Source organism: Oncorhynchus gorbuscha, linkage group LG24 (assembly GCF_021184085.1).
Source record: "Oncorhynchus gorbuscha isolate QuinsamMale2020 ecotype Even-year linkage group LG24, OgorEven_v1.0, whole genome shotgun sequence".
In the NCBI taxonomy this organism is placed as follows: Eukaryota; Metazoa; Chordata; class Actinopteri; order Salmoniformes; family Salmonidae; genus Oncorhynchus; species Oncorhynchus gorbuscha.
In genome coordinates this window covers 41,831,462-41,849,847 of record NC_060196.1, presented here as the reverse complement: position 1 = coordinate 41,849,847, position 18,386 = coordinate 41,831,462, and the positions used below count along the sequence as shown (strand labels likewise).

At 43.1% G+C, this 18,386-nt stretch overlaps 1 protein-coding gene across 1 annotated transcript in view; it reads right to left on the bottom strand.

The window, feature by feature from the left end:
- LOC124012881 (ubiquitin-conjugating enzyme E2Q-like protein 1) overlaps positions 1 to 17,471 on the bottom strand; it is a 28,033-nt gene extending 10,562 nt beyond the window's left edge. Inside the window, exons 1-2 of the mRNA XM_046326899.1 lie at positions 17,081 to 17,471; positions 15,835 to 16,755 (exon numbers count right to left, since the gene is read on the bottom strand). Coding sequence (XP_046182855.1) covers positions 15,835 to 16,563 — 729 coding nt within the window. The 5' untranslated portion in view covers positions 16,564 to 16,755; positions 17,081 to 17,471. The remainder of the gene's footprint in view (positions 1 to 15,834; positions 16,756 to 17,080) is intronic.
- Between the last annotated feature and the right edge of the window lie 915 nt (positions 17,472 to 18,386).

Here is an 18,386-nt window from a genome sequence, read left to right as displayed (position 1 = left end):
GGATTTATCGGTGGTGACCGTGTTCCCTAGCCTCAGTGCAGTGGGCAGCTGGGAGGTGGTGCTCTTGTTCTCCATGGACTTCACAGTGTCCCAGAACTTTTTGGAGTTGGAGCTACAGGATGCAAACTTCTGCCTGAAGAAGCTGGCCTTAGCTTTTCTGACTGACTGCGTGTATTGGTTCCTGACTTCCCTGAACAGTTGCATATTGCGGGAACTATTCCATGCTATTGCAGTCTGCCACAGGATGTTTTTGTGCTGGTCGAGGGCAGTCAGGTCTGGAGTGAACCAAGGGCTGTATCTGTTCTTAGTTCTGCATTTTTGAACGGAGCATGCTTATCTAAAATGGTGAGGAAGTTACTTTTAAAGAATGACCAGGCATCCTCAACTGAAGGGATGAGGTCAATGTCCTTCCAGGATACCCGGGCCAGGTCAATTAGAAAGGCCTGCTCACAGAAGTGTTTTAGGGAGCGTTTGACAGTGATGAGGGGTGGTCGTTTGACTGCGGCTCCGTAGCGGATACAGGCAATGAGGCAGTGATCATTGAGATCCTGGTTGAAGACAGCGGAGGTATATTTGGAGGGCCAGTTGGTCAGCATGACGTCTATGAGGGTGCCCTTGTTTACAGAGTTAGGGTTGTACCTGGTGGGTTCCTTGATGATTTGTGTGAGATTGAGGGCATCTAGCTTAGATTGTAGGACTGCCGGGGTGTTAAGCATATCCCAGTTTAGGTCACCTAACAGAACAAACTCTGAAGCTAGATGGGGGGGCGATCAATTCATAAATGGTGTCCAGGGCACAGCTGGGAGCTGAGGGGGGTCGGTAGCAGGCGGCAACAGTGAGAGACTTATTTCTGGAGAGAGTAATTTTCAAAATGAGTAGTTCGAACTGTTTGGGTATGGACCTGGAAAGTATGACATTACTTTGCAGGCTATCTCTGCAGTAGACTACAACTCCTCCCCCTTTGGCAGTTCTATCTTGACGGAAGATGTTATAGTTGGGTATGGAAATCTCTGAATTTTTGGTGGCCTTCCTGAGCCAGGATTCAGACACGGCAAGGACATCAGGGTTAGCGGAGTGTGCTAAAGCAGGGAGGAGGCTTCTGATGTTGACATGCATGAAACCAAGGCTTTTTCGATCACAGAAGTCAACAAATGAGGGTGCCTGGGGACATGCAGGGCCTGGGAGAAGGAGTAGTATGAGGGTGCGGCTAAAGGCTATCAAAACTGGTCGCCTAGAGCGTTGGGGACAGAGAATAAGAGGAGCAGGTTTCTGGGCATGGTAGAATATATTCAGGGCATAATGCGCAGACAGGGGTATGGTGGGGTGCGGGTACAGCGGAGGTAAGCCCAGGCACTGGGTGATGATGAAAGAGGTTGTATCTCTGGACATGCTGGTTGTAATGGGTGAGGTCACCGCATGTGTGGGAGGTGGGACAAAGGAGGTATCAGGGGTATGAAGAGTGGAACTAGGGGCTCCATTGTGAACTAAAACAATGATAACTAACCTGAACAACAGTATACAAGGCATATTGACATTTGAGAGAGACATACAGCGAGGCATACAGTAATCACAGGTGTTGAATTGGGAAAGCTAGCTAAAACAGTAGGTGAGACAACAACAGCTAATCAGCTAGCACAACAACAGCAGGTAAAATGGCGTTGACTAGGCAACGGGGCCGACAGATAAAACAAACAAGCAGAATGGAGTACTGTGATTAATGGACAGTCCAGCGTGCATCAGCTATGTAGCCAAGAGATCAGTGTCCAGGGGGCAGCGGTGGATGGGGCAGGGAAGCTGGACTGGCGAGTGTTATCCAGGTTTTAAAAAACTAACAATGACTAAATAGCTTGTAGCTAGTTAGCTGGTTAGCTTCTGGAGGTTCTTGAGTGTGTTCTAAAAATTTAAAATAATAGTGATTCCGTATCACATTGGGTGAGGCAGGTTTCCGGAAGGTATAAACAAATTAAAAATCTAAAACAGATAGAAAGTAAATATGGGTCCAGTGAGTGTTTGGGACGTGGCGATTCAGACGGTTAGCAGGCCTGTGCTAACAAGCTAACAGTTCGTAGGCCAGGGCTAAACAAGGTAGCAGTTAGCGGACTGGAGCTAAACAAGCTAGCAGTTAGCAGGCCGAATTAGCAAGCAAGGAGATAGCAAGGGCTAGAGAGTTAGCCTTTGGGGGACGTCGCGATGGGGTGAGTCTGTTTATTCCTCTTCATGCGGTGACATCGATAGACCGGTCGTGGGCCCGGGTATTGTAGCCCAGGAGTATGCTATGGTGGTAGCATAGCTGGTGGTTAGCTGGCTAGCTTCAGTTGAGGGGTTCCGGTTCCGAAGTAAATATAAATACTTTAGGAAAAGTAGCTACATTGGGTGAGGCGGGTTGCAGGAGAGTATTTGGAAGCTTAGGTTTAGCAAAATGTTTTTAAAGAGATATGCGAAGAAAAATATGTAAAAACGAAAAAGAAACGATATATACAAGGGACACGACACGACAGGACGACTTACTGCTACGCCATCTTGGAACTAAGATGAGTCATTGTGACATATGAAATACGATTGATAATGTAATCAATGTGTAATAACTACATATAAAATGTATGAATGCGTTATATAATTATGTGACGTGCAGTCATATCCAGGTCCTGATTGGTAAACAAACTTATTTGACACATAAAATAGTGTTAAATAGTAAGTGAAAGAAATATGTTTTGATTATGTTTTAATGGTAATGGGGACATACGTAAATGCCAACAAAATAACTTTTTGTTCAGTCTGTGTCTATGTGTGTGTGTAACCTTTATTTAACTAGGCAAATCAGTTAACAACAAATTCTTATTTACAATGACGGCCTAACCCAGCCAAATCCAGACGATGCTGGGCCAACTGTGCACCGCCCAATGGAACTCCCAATTACGGCTGGATATGATACAGCCTGGATTCGAAACAGGGACTATAGTGACGCCTCTTGCACTGAGATGCAGTGTCTTAGACCGCTGCGTCCATGTGTGTGTGTTAACTATTTAACTGTTCTAGAATGTTCAAAAGGCTGCAAAAATGGTCAATATCGGTTATCGGTATCGGTATTGTTTTTTTTTGTCAATCAAAATATTGGATATCGGTATCGGCCAAAAATTTCATATCCGTGCATCACTAATCTCAATAGTCTATGGGAGAATCTCAATTGCATACTCCTCACGTCCCCTCTCTCCTTGCCTCTTTCTCAAACCCATTGGATAAGAAAGCCAAAGGTCCCTTCTCTCTAACCTTAACCTCCAATGGGTTTTGAGAAGGAGGTGAGGAGAGAGTAGGCCTGCTACTACTCTGACTATTGAGATACAGCCTTAATGTCTGTGTGTCTCCTCTGTGAGACAGGAGAAAGGTCCCTTCTCTCTAACCTTAACCTCCAATGGGTTTTGAGAAGGAGATGAGGAGAGAGTAGGCCTACTACTACTCTGACTATTGAGATACAGCCTTAATGTCTGTGTCTCTCCTCTGTGAGACAGGAGAAAGGTCCCTTCTCTCTAACCTTAACCTCCAATGGGTTTTGAGAAGGAGGTGAGGAGAGAGTAGGCCTACTACTACTCTGACTATTGAGATACAGCCTTAATGTCTGTGTGTCTCCTCTGTGAGACAGGAGAAAGGTCCCTTCTCTCTAACCTTAACCTCCAATGGGTTTTGAATTCCATTATCTTGGCTTTAATGGATTTCACCTTTGAGTTGTCTTGCTGAAATTTTGTTACTTTTTCAAATGACTGCTTGACTTGTTGACTGCTTGACCCACACAGCAGATATTGTGGGCTAAATTGGGAATTCTGTGTTGCACGTACAGCGCAAAATTTTACATGGCGTCATGGCGTCATGTACCTATGTTATATAGGTATGGACATCAGCTTTGACATCGGTTTTGCACATCAGTGTTAAACTAGACTTCCGATATGTTCACCTAAATATCGTGCATCTCTAATTGAGATGCTCAATAAAGACACTGTGTCAGCAGTAATGGCCACCCTTTCTCAAAACCACTAAAATGAGTTGAAAAGTGAGAGAAATGTCTTGCTATTTTACCAGGCAAAATAATCAAATGAAGACTTATGACTTCGAGACAGACAAAGCCTCTTATCAATAACTCATTGAATTCCTGAAAACCCGGACCCATTCCAGAGAGGTGACAGCCCAACTGGGCGAGACTGTTTAGCTTGCCTAACTAATCGTTACCTTGGTATAATCATGTCTGTGTTTTAATAATGTGCCAGTTGACTCTGTTACAACCACTGATTTATATATCCACTAGATAACTGGCAGGGGGCACAGTTTTGAAGCCACTGTGCCTTCATCTCGGCACTCCCCCACCGTAGTAAAAAAAATATTTTGAAAGCTATAGAAATGCTTTTATTAATGTCTACATTCGTTTTTGACAAATGTATTTTATTATAGACACCTTAATGCAGACTTTTAAATTATATTATATGAGTCAAACATTTTTTTTTATTATATAAAATCATTACCCTTAAAGTATAGTTTTTGGAGATTACTATTGTTACTGCCCCCACTACAACAAAAAATACTTGAAACATTAAATTGAAATACTATAGCATTCCATTAATTCCTATGTAGGACTGCTCCTACTAGGGAGTGCAAATATGGTGGCTTCAAAGCCTCTCAATGGCTAATGCATAGCATAAAAAAATCCAGGGTTTATATACATCATTGGTTACAGCCCGACAAGGTTTGTGGCCATCTTTGCCATGGAGAGAGGTTGCCAGGGCGATCGAGAAGAGTCATTACCTTGGTGGTTAATACCAGAGGACGACTGGCCAGTGGCCACTGGTTTAAAACACAACCATTATTAGAACAATTTCAATACACACACGCATGCACAGCTAAATTCATCAACCTCATCAATTATGACCAATTAAACAATTAACAAATGACATTCAAAACAATTTCCTGAATTGTCTTGCACTGATTTAATTAAACTGGATATCACAGCCATTTGAGAGCTAAGCCTTATTTCCCCTAATCAACATTGCCTGGAAGAGAGCAATGTAGAGACTGACTACCGCATTGTTTACATTACATCAATCAACAATATCACTCCACCGGCCAGCACACTCCATTAACGTGTGACGATTATGTCTGTCCCCCTCGCCACTGCACAGCGATTATTTCCTTCCCCTTGGCTGTGTGACGATTATTTCCGTCCCGTCTGCCCTGTGCAATTGGTATTTCCTTCCTTTCTATGTGTGTGTGTGCGTGCGTGTGTGTGTGTGCGTGTGGACAAAATAGGGACTGAAATAACTTGTTCCAGCCCCAGGCATGTCCGGGCTGACTGACGCTTAACAAGACTGAAATAACAGAGAGAGCGAGAGAGAGATAGAAAGAGAGAGAGACAGAGAGAGAGGGTGAGAGATGGAGGGAGAGAGGGAGAGAGGAAGAGAAAGAAGGAGCAAGAGAGATGGGGAAGAGAGGGAGAGAGAGAGAGAGAGAGAGAGAGAGAGAGAGAGAGAGAGAGAGAGAGAGAGAGAGAGAGAGAGAGAGAGAGAGAAAGGTGTGTTTGTGTTTGTGTGTGTGTTACATCCAGAGTGTGCTTGAGGCTGTACAATACAGTTGTCTATCATTGTTAATCTAGTTCACTTAAGCCTTCCCTTCCTTGCTTGCTCACATCCACAGGGACACACACTAGTACGTTGTGTGAAGTGAAGTGGTTGATGGGTAATCTTGTGAATGGAGATCAATGGGCTGGGCGGCGGGCACTCCGATCAGGGCCCCAGTGTATCTTGGTAAGAGGCTTTGGGCTTGGGATTATTGCGTAACACCTAGCTGCATGTGCCAGAGAATCGGATCAAGCTAGAGAAACATGCTATGGTACTGGAGAGCTGGGGATATTGTCAACACATCACTGAATACTTGTTGACTGTGGAAATGCATGTGTAATATGCAAATAGTTGTGGGTTTAGTGATGTCTGACTGTGTGTAACACGCAAGTAGATATAGCACCAGTCAAAAGTTTGGACACACCTACTCATTCAATGTTTTTTCTTTATTTTGACTTATCTACATTGTAGAATAATAGTGAAGACATCAAAACTATGAAATAACACATATGGAATTATGTAGTAACCAAAACAGCATTATCTCAACCAGCTTCACCTGGAATGCTTTTCCAACAGTCTTGAAGGAGTTCCCACATATGCTGAGCACTTGTTGGCTGCTTTTCCTTCAGTCTGCGGTCCAACTCATCCCAAACCATCTCAATTGGGTTGACGTCGGGGGATTCTGGAGGCCAGGTCATCTGATACAGCACACCATCACTCTCCATCTTGGTCAATAGCCCTTACACAGTCTGGAGGTATGTTTGGTCATTTTCCTGTTGAAAAACAAATGATAGGCCCACTAAGCGCAAACCAGATGGTATGGCACCTCAGTACCTCCAGGCTCTGATCAGGCCCTACACCCAAACAAGGGCACTGCGTTCATCCACCTCTGGCCTGCTCGCCTCCCTACCACTGAGGAAGTACAGTTCCCGCTCAGCCCAGTCAAAACTGTTCGCTGCTCTGGCCCCCCAATGGTGGAACAAACTCCCTCACGACGCCAGGACAGCGGAGTCAATCACCACCTTCCGGAGACACCTGAAACCCCACCTCTTTAAGGAATACCTAGGATAGGATAAGTAATCCTTCTCACCCCCCCTTTAAGATTTAGATGCACTATTGTAAAGTGACTGTTCTACTGGATGTCATAAGGTGAATGCACCAATTTGTAAGTCGCTCTGGATAAGAGCGTCTGCTAAATGACTTAAATGTAAATGTAAATGTAATGGCGTATCACAGCCAAATGCTGTGGTAGCCATGCTGGTTAAGTGTGCCTTGAATTCTAAATAAATCACAGACAGTGTCAACAGCAAAGCACACCCACACTATAACACCTCCTCCATGCTCCATGCTTCATTGTTTCTTGGCCCAAGAATGTTTCTTCATATTATTGGTGTCCTTTAGTAGTGGTTTCTTTGCAACAAATCGACCATGAAGGCCTGAGTCGCGCGGTCTCCTCTGAAAACTTGATGTTGAGATGTGTCTGTTACTTGAACTCTGTGAAACATTTATTTGCGCTGCAATCTGGAGTACAGTTAACTCTAATTAATTTATCGTCTGCAGCAGTGCTAAGTCTGGGTCTTCCTTTCCTGTGGCGGTCCTCATGAGAGACAGTTTCATCATAGCGCTTGATGGTTGTTGCGACTGCACTTGAAATTGACTGACCTTCATATCTTAAAGTAATGATGGACTGTTGTTTCTCTTTGCTTATTTGAGCCGCTCTTGCCATAATATGGACTTGGTCTTTTACCAAATAGGGCTATATTCTGTATACTACCCCTACATTGTCACAATACAAATGATTGGCTCAAATGCATTAAGAAGGAAAGAAATTCCACAAATTTAACAAGGCACACCTGTGAATTTAAATGCATTCCAGGTGACTACCTCATGAAGCTTGGTGAGATAATGCCAAGAGCGTGCAAAGCTCTCTTCAAGCAAGGTGGCAACTTTGAATCTAAAATATATTTTGATTTGATTAACAATTTTTTGGTTACTACATGATTCCGTATGTGTAATTTAATAGTTTTGATGTCTTGACTATTATTCTACAATGTAGAAAATAGTTTAAAAAAAATAAAAAACTTGGAATGAGTGGGTGTGTCCAAACTTTTGACTGGTACTGAATATAAAGGGTGTAGGGGTTCTAGACTTTTAATAATCTCTTCCTGGTAAAAGATGAAGTGTAAAAAAGCAAAACATTTGAGAGTGAATTTGGTCTTTATTCAACAAAGGTTCTCTCTGGATGTGGTGATGTTCATGGCCGTCATGACCACTGACCTAAATAGCTGTGATAACGTGTGATAACGTGTACTCCGAGCATGCGCTGACTAACTGGCAAGTGTCTTCACTGACATTTTCAACCTCTCCCTGCCTGAATCTGTAATACCAACATGTTTCAAGCAGACCACCATAGTCCCTGTGCCCAAGAACACTAAGGTAACCTGCCTAAATGACTACCGACCCGTAGCACTCACGTCTGTAGCCATGAAATGCTTTGAAAGGCTGGTCATGGCTCACATCAAGATCATTATCCCAGAAACCCTAGACTTACTTCAATTTGCATACTGCACCAACAGATCTGTATATAGCAATGATTTCGCTCTTGCTGCTGATGATTCTCTGATCCACCTCTACGCAGACAACACCATTCTGTATACCCCTGGCCCTTCTTTGGACACTGTGCTAACAAACCTCCAAATGAGCTTCAATGCCATACAACACTCCTTCCAACTGATTTTAAATGCAAGTACAACTAAGTGCATGCTCTTCAACCGATTGCTGCCCACACCTGCCCGCCCGTCTAGCATCTCTACTCTGGACAGTTCTGACTTAGAATATGTGGACAACTACAAATACCTAGGTGTCTGGTTAGACTGTAAACTCTCCTTCTAGACTCACATTAAGCATTTCCAATCCAAAATTAAATCTAGACTCAGCTTCATATTTCGCAACAAAGCCTCCATCACTCATGCTGCCAAACATACCCTCGTAAAACTGACCATCCTACCGATTCTTGACTTCGGTGATGTCATTTACAAAATAGACTCCAACACTCTACTCAGCAAACTGGATGTAGTCTATCACAGTGTCATCCATTTTGACACCAAAGCCCCATACACTACCCACCACTGCGACCTGTATGCTCTCATTTGCTGGCCCTCACTACATATTCCTCGCCAAACCCACTGGCTCCAGGTCATCTATAAGTCTATGCTAAGTAAAGCCCCGCCTTATCTCAGCTTACTGGTCACCATTGCAACACCCACCCATAGCACAAGCTCCAGCAGGTATATTTCACAGGTCACCCCCAAAGCCAACACTTACTTTGGCCACATTTCCTTCCAGTTCTCTGCTGCCAATGACTGGAATGAATTGCAAAAATCACAGAAGCTGGAGTCATATCTCTCTCTCTCTAACTTTAAGCTTCAGCTGTCAGAGCAGCTCACAGATCACTGTACCTGTACACAGCCCATCTGTAAATAGCACACCCAACTACCTCATCTTCATATTATTACTCATCCTCTTGCTCTTTTGCACCCCAGTATCTCTATTCTCTACTTGCACATCATAATCTGCACATCTATCACTCCAGTGTTAATGCTAATTTCGCCTCCATGGCCTATTTATTGCCTTACCTCCCTACTCTTCTACATTTGCACACACTGTACATTTTTCTATTCTGTTGACTGTACATTTGTTTATGTGTAACTCTGTGTTGTTGTTTCTGTCGCACTGCTTTAACTTGGCCAGGTCGCAGTTTTTTTTTTTTTTTTACCTTTATTTTACTAGGCAAGTCAGTTAAGAACAAGTTCTTATTTTCAATGACGGCCTAGGAACAGTGGGTTAACTGCCTGTTCAAGGGCAGAACGACAGATTTTGTACCTTGTCAGCTCAGGGATTTGAACTTACAACCTTTCGGTTACCAGTCCAATGCTCTAACCACTAGGCTACCCTGCCGCCCCAGTTGTAAATGACAACTTGTTCTCAACTAGCCTACCTGGTTAAATAAAGATGAAATAAAAAATAAAAAAATAAAAAATCCACAGCTGAAGAAATCTCTATTGCACTCCACATTGCCCTTTCACACCTGGACAAAAGGAACACCTATTTGAGAATGCTATTCATTGACTACATCTCAGCGTTCAACACCATAGTGCCCTCAAAGCTCATCACTAAGCTAAGGACCCTGAGACTAAACACCTCCCTCTGCAACTGGATCCTGGACTTCCTGACAGGCCGCCCCCAGGTGGTAAGGGTAGGTAACAACACATCCTCACACTGATCTTCAACACAGGGGCCCCTCAGGGGTGCGTCCTCAGTCCCCTCCTGTACTCCCTGTTCACTCATGACTGTACTGGCAGGCACAACTCCAACACCATCATTAAGTTTGCTGATGACACAACAGTGGTAGGCCTGATCACCGACAACGATGAGACAGCCTATAGGAAGGAGGTCACAGACCTGACTGTGTGGTGCCAGGACAACAACCTCTCCCTCAATGTGATCAAGACAAAGAAGATGATTGTGGACTACAGGAAAAGGAGGACCGAGCACACCCCCATTCTCATCGACAGGGCTGTAGTGAAGCAGGTTGAGAGCTTCAAGTTCCTTGGCGTCCACATCACCAACAAACTAACATGGTCCAAGCACACCATGCCAGTCGTTAAGAGGGCACGACAGTCTCCCTTAGGAGACTGGAAAGATTTGGCATGGGTCCTCAGATCCTCAAAAGGTTTTACAGCTGCCCCATCAAGAGCATCCTGACTGGTTGCATCACTGCCTGGTATGGCAACAGCTCGGCCTCCTATCGCAAGGGCCAATTTCAAGTTTTCATAACAATCGGTAATCTACATTTTTGTATGCCGATTATGGCCGATTACATTGCAATCCACGAAAAGAATGCGTGGCAGGCTGACCACCTGTTATGCGAGTGCAGCAAGGAGCCATGGTAGTTGTGAGTTAGCATTAAACTTATCTTATAAAAAACAATCAATCTTAACATAATCACTAGTTAACTACACATGGTTGATGATATTACTAGTTTAACTAGCTTAACTAGTTTAACTAGCTTGAAATTGTGTCACTTCTCTTGCGTTCTGTGCAAGCAGAGTCAGGGTATATGCAGCAGTTTTGGCCACCTGGCTCGTTGCGAACTGTGAGAAGACCATTTCTTCCTAACAAAGACCGGAATTAATTTGCCAGAATTGTACATAATTAGGACATAACATTGAAGGTTGTGCAATGTAACAGCAATTTATAGACTTAGGGTTGCCACCCGTTCGAATACATATGTAAAGGTTCCGTATATCACTGAAAGAATAAACGTTTTGTTTTCGAAATGATCGTTTCCAGATCTGACCATATTAATTACTTAAGGCTTGTATTTCTGTGCGTTTACTATATTATAATTAAGTCTATGATTTGATATTTGATAGAGCAGTCTGACTGAGCGGTGGTAGGCAGCAGCAGGCTCGTAAGCATTCATTCAAACACCACTTTCCTGCATTTGCCAGCAGCTCTTAGCAATGCTTGAAGCACAGCTCTGTTTATGACTTCAAGCCTATGAACTCATAAGATTTGCCTGGCAATACTAAAGTGCCTACAAGAACATCCAATAGTCAAAGGTATATGAAATACACATTGTATAGAGAGAAATAGTCCTATAATTTCTATAATAACAACAACCTAAAACTTCTTAACTGGGAATATTGAAGACTCATGTTAAAAGGAACCACCAGCTTTCATATGTTCTCATGTTCTGAGCAACGAACTTAAACGTTAGTTTTTTTTACATAGCACATTTTGCACTTTTACTTTCTTCATTATTTCAAATATTTATATATTTATAAAAATCGGCCCGATTAACCGCTATCGGCTTTTTTTTGGTCCTCCAATAATCAGTATAGGTGTTGAAAAATCATGATCGATCGACCTCTACTACAGAGGGTAGTGCGTACTGCACAGTACATCACCGGGGCCAAGCTTCCTGCCATCCAGGACCTCTATACCTGGCGGTGTCAGAGGAAGGCCATAAAAATAGTCAAAGACTCCAGCCACACTAATCATAGACTGTTCTCTCTTCTACTGCACGGCAAGAGGTACTGGAGCACCAAGTCAAGGTCCAAGAGGCTTCTAAACAGTTTCTACCCCCAAGCCATAAGACTCCTGAACATCTAGTCAAATGGCCACCCAGACTATTTGCAATGCCCCTCTTGTACGCTGCTACTACTCTCTGTTATTATCTAAGCAGTGTCACTTTACCTACATGTACATATGACCTCAATTACCTTGACACCGGTACCCCCTGTATATAGCCCCGCTATTATTATTTACTGCTGTTTAATTATTTGTTATTCTTATCTCTTACTTTTTGGGGGTCTTTTCTTAAAATTGCATTTTTGGTTAAGGGCTTGTAAGTAAGCATTTCACTGTAAGGTCCTACTACACCTGTCGTATTCGGCGCAGACAAATGAAAATGTATTTGATTTGATAATGCTGATAATCACCCACGGTCAAACAACTTCTAAAAAACATTCAGTGCTTCAATTGGAGCGGTGCAGCTCGCATGTTCTACAGCTTGAGTGCCACTTATAGAATATTCACTCTAAGATATGAACTCTGGTACTGTCAAATTAAAGAACCAGCACCTTTTTAATTGGTCTTCAATCTGAAAACCTAGTCTTCTTCTGCTACCCTGGGGTCTGGTACACATCCATGGGGAAACCATAGGAATCTATTGTCTTTCAACTCAGTAATTACATCATCGTCCCATTCAGGAGATGGTTGTTATTGGAGGTGATCATTTCTATCACAAGCAGAACCACCACAGGGAACCACAGAGTAGCAGTACTAGTGGCACTAGAGGAGGAATTCCTTTGTGTTAGTTTCACATTCAGGATGTGGCAAACCAATCACATGGGAAATCAGGAAACACACATACAGAGATGCACCATCAAAGACACATGCGCATGCACACGCACACACTTGCATAATTAATCAATATTGTTTTCATTAGCAAACTGGAGGAGGAAGGCACTGGGAAGTTAATTAGTGTATACTGACTGCAGAGCTTCTCTCTCTCTCTCATTCTCTCTCTCTCTCACTCTCTCTCTCTCCCTCTCTCTCTCTTTTCTCCCTCTCTCTCTCTCTCTCTCTCTCTCTCTCTCTCTCTCTCTCTCTCTCTCTCTCTCTCTCTCTCTCTCTCTCTCTCTCTCTCTCTCTCTCTCTCTCTCTCTCTTACTATCTCCCCATCAGAGTGTAATCAGAGAGATAAGATGGAAAAACCAACCGACTAATCCAGATAATGACAAAAGGTCTTCACTCTCATGAGTCATTTCTAGAACCTTGTGATGTTCTGTCTTGACTGATACTGAAAAATAAAATAAAATGGTGTACTCTGTGTGTGTGTGTGTGTGTGTGTGTGTGTGTGTGTGTGTGTGTGTGTGTGTGTGTGTGTGTGTGTGTGTGTGTGCGTGCGTGCGTGCGTGCGTGCGTGCGTGCGTGCGTGCGTGCGTGCGTGCGTGCGTGCGTGCGTGCGTGCGTGCGTGCGTGCGTGTGTGCAATTTTAAGGCCTCAACCAGTGGGATGGAGATGAGAACCACTACGTTCACAGCTGCTTCTGCTCACAATGCATCATTAAGATCTAATTGGCTCGTAATACATTATAAATGTATTAAGTGTAAATGAAATACTTGAGACGACGTGTACATCACCAATCTATATTATTGATGTCTTTGCTATGGATCCTTTTGGGTGGTTTTCCTTACATTGCCCATATATTTACGATTGTGACCACATATTATGTGTCAATGTACCTGAATTATTTGAAGTGATATACACGATATCAATGCATAATATTGAAAACAGAACCACCACACATACCTTTGTTTTACATTATCCATTAGACTAAGCATATATTTCTTCCTCTCTAATAATTCATACATTTAATAGACCTATAATAACACCTGCATGACCCAATGTCAACTGAAATTCCGTTACATCATCAAAGGGAAAAGGGAAAAACTACCACTCTTAGGTCACTGGAGGGAAATCTGGTGACATGCTTACATAAATCCCTCCTGTCATAACGCTGTCATAACAATGACGTCACATGTGACGGGCAAACCCGAACCGTCAGTCAAAGCAGCTAGAAAATGTAATTCAAGGAATGACAAGCAATAACGTTCTAATGCATGAAATGCTCTACTTGTTCATGTGGTGTATTTCATGCATCAGCGTACTGATTGAATAGGATCAGGTCAACAAACATGATAAATGACAGGGAAATGATCATATTTGATGACAGAGGGGGTGAGAATGTTGCAGCGTCTTTTACATAAGTTCTGCTCAGTCTGTCTCTGTCAAAGAGGACAGGACAGGCGAGAGCACAGAGGAGAGACAAGCTACTGACTGACTGGATGATGCTTGGTCAATGTGATTCCAATGACTTCATAGGCTACCTGCAGTAGTTTAATTACATTTTTTAGTACATTTTTTACATATATGATTTCAAATCATTCCTGTAGGCTTGAGGAAATGAAACCCCATGCACATGTATTCTATATCTGGCCAATAATTAGATGATCTGGAGTGACCTTGTCATTTCTATGGTAGACATTTTTTCCCCCCTTAATGGTGAGGATTTCTGGAGGTGATAAAAGATGATGCATTCCAATGAGGAGATAGGAGGAGGAATATACATCTCACACAGAATAGAGAACATTCAGAGCACAGCAGCGAAATGGCGGCTGTAATGTCACAGCTAAAGATTAATCACTTCTAAGATGGGGAGATGGATTCCTGCCTCTCTCTTTCTCCCTTTCAGAGCTCGGGGAGAGATTTAGGTCTCACTAAATGAGATCTGTATCACAGTAAAACACCATTCTGATTCTGCTCAGTTTGGCAGATATGGCAATGGCAAGCTGCAACTAACTCTCACAGTCTCATGACAGAATTAGACGTTCATCCAAGTTTCTCAAGCATCAAATTTCGAAATTGTTGCAAAGATCGAATTTCAAAGAATTAAAGTTAAGTTAAGGCTTTAACTCCGCAATCCTAAAGTACATTAACTCCGCAATCCTAAAGTACATTAACTCCGCAATCCTAAAGTACATTAACTCCGCAATCCTAAAGTACATTAACTCCGCAATCCTAAAGTACATTAACTCCGCAATCCTAAAGTACATTAACTCCGCAATCCTAAAGTACATTACCTCCGCAGTCCTAAAGTACATTAACTCCGCAATCCTAAAGTACATTAACTCCGCAATCCTAAAGTACATTACCTCCGCAATCCTAAAGTACATTAACTCCGCAATCCTAAAGTACATTAACTCCGCAATCCTAAAGTACATTAACTCCGCAATCCTAAAGTACATTACCTCCGCAGTCCTAAAGTACATTAACTCCGCAATCCTAAAGTACATTAACTCCGCAATCCTAAAGTACATTACCTCCGCAATCCTAAAGTACATTAACTCCGCAATCCTAAAGTACATTAACTCCGCAATCCTAAAGTACATTAACTCCGCAATCCTAAAGTACATTACCTCCGCAGTCCTAAAGTACATTACCTCCGCAATCCTAAAGTACATTAACTCCGCAATCCTAAAGTACATTAACTCCGCAATCCTAAAGTACATTACCTCCGCAATCCTAAAGTACATTAACTCCGCAATCCTAAAGTACATTACCTCCGCAATCCTAAAGTACATTAACTCCGCAATCCTAAAGTACATTAACTCCGCAATCCTAAAGTACATTAACTCCGCAATCCTAAAGTACATTAACTCCGCAGTCCTAAAGTACATTAACTCCGCAGTCCTAAAGTACATTAAATCCGCAGTCCTAAAGTACAGGCTGACGTTTGGGATAGGGTTCAAACAAAAATATCAAAAACAACTTTCTATTACTGGATTCCATCTTGCAACCTTTGGAATCAGAGGCAGGTTTTTTTGCACATCCGTGTCCACAATGCAGTAGAAAAAGAGAAACCTACTTGAAAGTAACAGTGCTCAGACATGGATGGACGTCGAATACTGACTTGTAATCATGGGTGACCTAGCTGCAACTACTTCGTATTGACAGGTTTTATGAGGTATGGGTTCACTAAATTAACATTATGCATGTTGCATGAGTGTCAGGTATGAACATTCAACACTAAATATTCAGCGTCTGCAGGGTCTAATGTTTCAAAACACACACGGGAAGAATGCATTAATAAAACAAATATCCTCACCTGTCCTTTTACCAGACTTGCCGCAAATTGTCTCATCACGGCTTCCACTGTGTAGGCGCTGGACCATCCGCGGGGGGTTAACAACTCCATACATATCGCTCCACCGTCCAGAACGTACCCGTTTTCCAACCGGGGGGTGAGCACCCGCATGAATGGCGGAGAGAAGGGGAAATTGTCGGGGAAAGAGACATTCAGCAGAATGAACTCGGTGTTTGTTTCTTTCATGTCCTGCCACAGCGCCGAGTCTTTGTCCACCTGGTGGAGCTTGACGTTCCAGTCAAATAGATTGTCGTCGACCAGCTCGACCGTTATAAAGTTGTCTCCCAACCGCCGGATCTCCTGGAGTTCCTTCATAAGTCTCCTCGTCCGGACTTGGGTGCAGTGCTGCCGGTGAGGGGCTAGTGGTGGTATTGAGGCACTGGTCGCTGATTTTCCAACCCCGATCCCACCTCCTCCTCCGCCTCCCATCTGCTGTTTCTCATTGGCGTCCTTGCCCTGTTGCTTATCCTTTACGGACGGTTTGTCATTGCTGTTGTGCTGGTCCAGCTTCTTCGCTTTGATCTCGGGGGTGCTGAGGATGTTGTTCGTCTCGTTGGTGGTCTGACAGTGCTGCTTAGTGCTCTTCGTGTTCCCCTTGGTCCCCTTTAGTGAGCCCTGGTGATGCTTGGGGTCCTCTGTGTCCCGGTCGTGAAGACGAATCAGACCGATTTTCCGCAGAAGAGTGGCCATTATGTTTTCGCCGAGCGCAGGGCGATCGAAATTCACGATTCTCCCTTTACAGACAACCACTGACGTTAGACTGTGGAACCGTAAAAAAAACGTCAACAGTGTGCCGCAATCGCTCAGCTATACTGCAGCCTCTGGACAGACGCTTGCATGTAGCCTAGTCTTTCTTCAGTGCATCATTCCGATGAGGTCCGACTGAAAAAACACACAAGCCCATGAATACACTGATGAACTGCTGTCTAATCGATTTGCAGTCTAATAAATCTGCCACTGAATGTAAAAAATAATCATATTCAATAGTAGCCTAGTGGACTGACTGTGTTGTGGCTATTGACTGCATTCCTAGTTGCAATGGCTGCTTAATATCTCTGCTATTATCCAAAAGGCTACAAAGCGCACCGAATAAATAGATAGCTGCTTTGAAATAAGCCTATACACTATTATGTATGTTAGAAACGAATATAGTTAACACATAGAACACCAGCTTCTCTATTTTAATATAGCCAACACGTCGACTTACCATTTATAAGTCCGTTCGGAAAAATGTAGCCTTTGCGACGAAAAGGCGAATCTGCAGCAGCTATTACAGTAGAGAGGGATATCAAACGGTTACTATCCAGCACCGTTCGCGTTGATGTGACCTGGAAGAGCGAGCTAAAGCCTTTGATGTAACTGCAGCTGCCGCGACACTATCTACTGAGGACAAACCAACTCCACTAATCCTTGGCGAGGACTCACACAATCCTCGTTAGCTCGCTGCGCTCACACACATATAGCAGTAGCGGAACGGAACGACCGGCCAGACGTGGGTTGGCTTTGGCCGCTCTACCTTGTTGGAATGGATAATGCTGTGGACTGGAGTGAGAGCGATAGATGTGGACGGAAGAGGAGAGCGTGAAAGTGGGCTGGGCTTTTTAGCCAATGTCATCCTATCAGCCGATACATACGGTCGTTTTCCCCACTCCCCTATAGATCTCCCCTTTGCAGGCCTATATGTCTCAGGGTGGGGTTCAATTTCCTTCAATTCCAGTCAAGTCAGAAAGTAGGGTGATGTCAGCATTAGTGGGACATCAGGTGTTGTGGTACATTTGTGTTTGAGGGTACTGTTCTGTGTTGATTTTGCAACCCAATCACACTAAATGTTATTGGGCTGTTGGTGAATCAATTAAAATGTTATTTGGCATTGCTTCGTAAACAACAGGCATACTAACAGTAGGGTTGGGTAGGTTACTTTCTAAATGTAATCTGTTACAGTAACTACTTACCTGTCCAAAATTATAATCAGTCACATAACTTTTGGATTACCCAAACTCAGCAACGTAATCTGATTACATTCAATTACTTGTAGATTACTTTCCCTTTATGAGGCATTAAAAGAAGACAAAAAGGGTATGTTACCACTTGAACGACATCTACTGCAGGATAAATCAATGTTAAAGTTTACATAGCTGGCCATATAGGGATATTACATTTGACTTTATGGGTTAAATTATATCTTTATATTAAAAACCAAGGTCTATCAGATTCCAGTCATTCCAATAAATGTTATACCCCTTGATCTTCAAGAATAGGACCTGGAAATATGGAAGTATGGATTGGCCAAATTGTTCTCCCTGAGCATAACCCCAAAACAGAGGACTTATTAGCCAGCTTTACTCTGTTGTTTATGATTTTGTTGTCATGGAGGACTGATTGGGCTCATTAATAAATGCTGTCCTCATAGAATGCCATGCTTTAAGCACCACTGAAAAGTGCTATTTACATGTGAAAAATAAATGCTGTATGCTGAATTTGCTGTTGGCCTATTGTTTACCTTTTTGATGGTG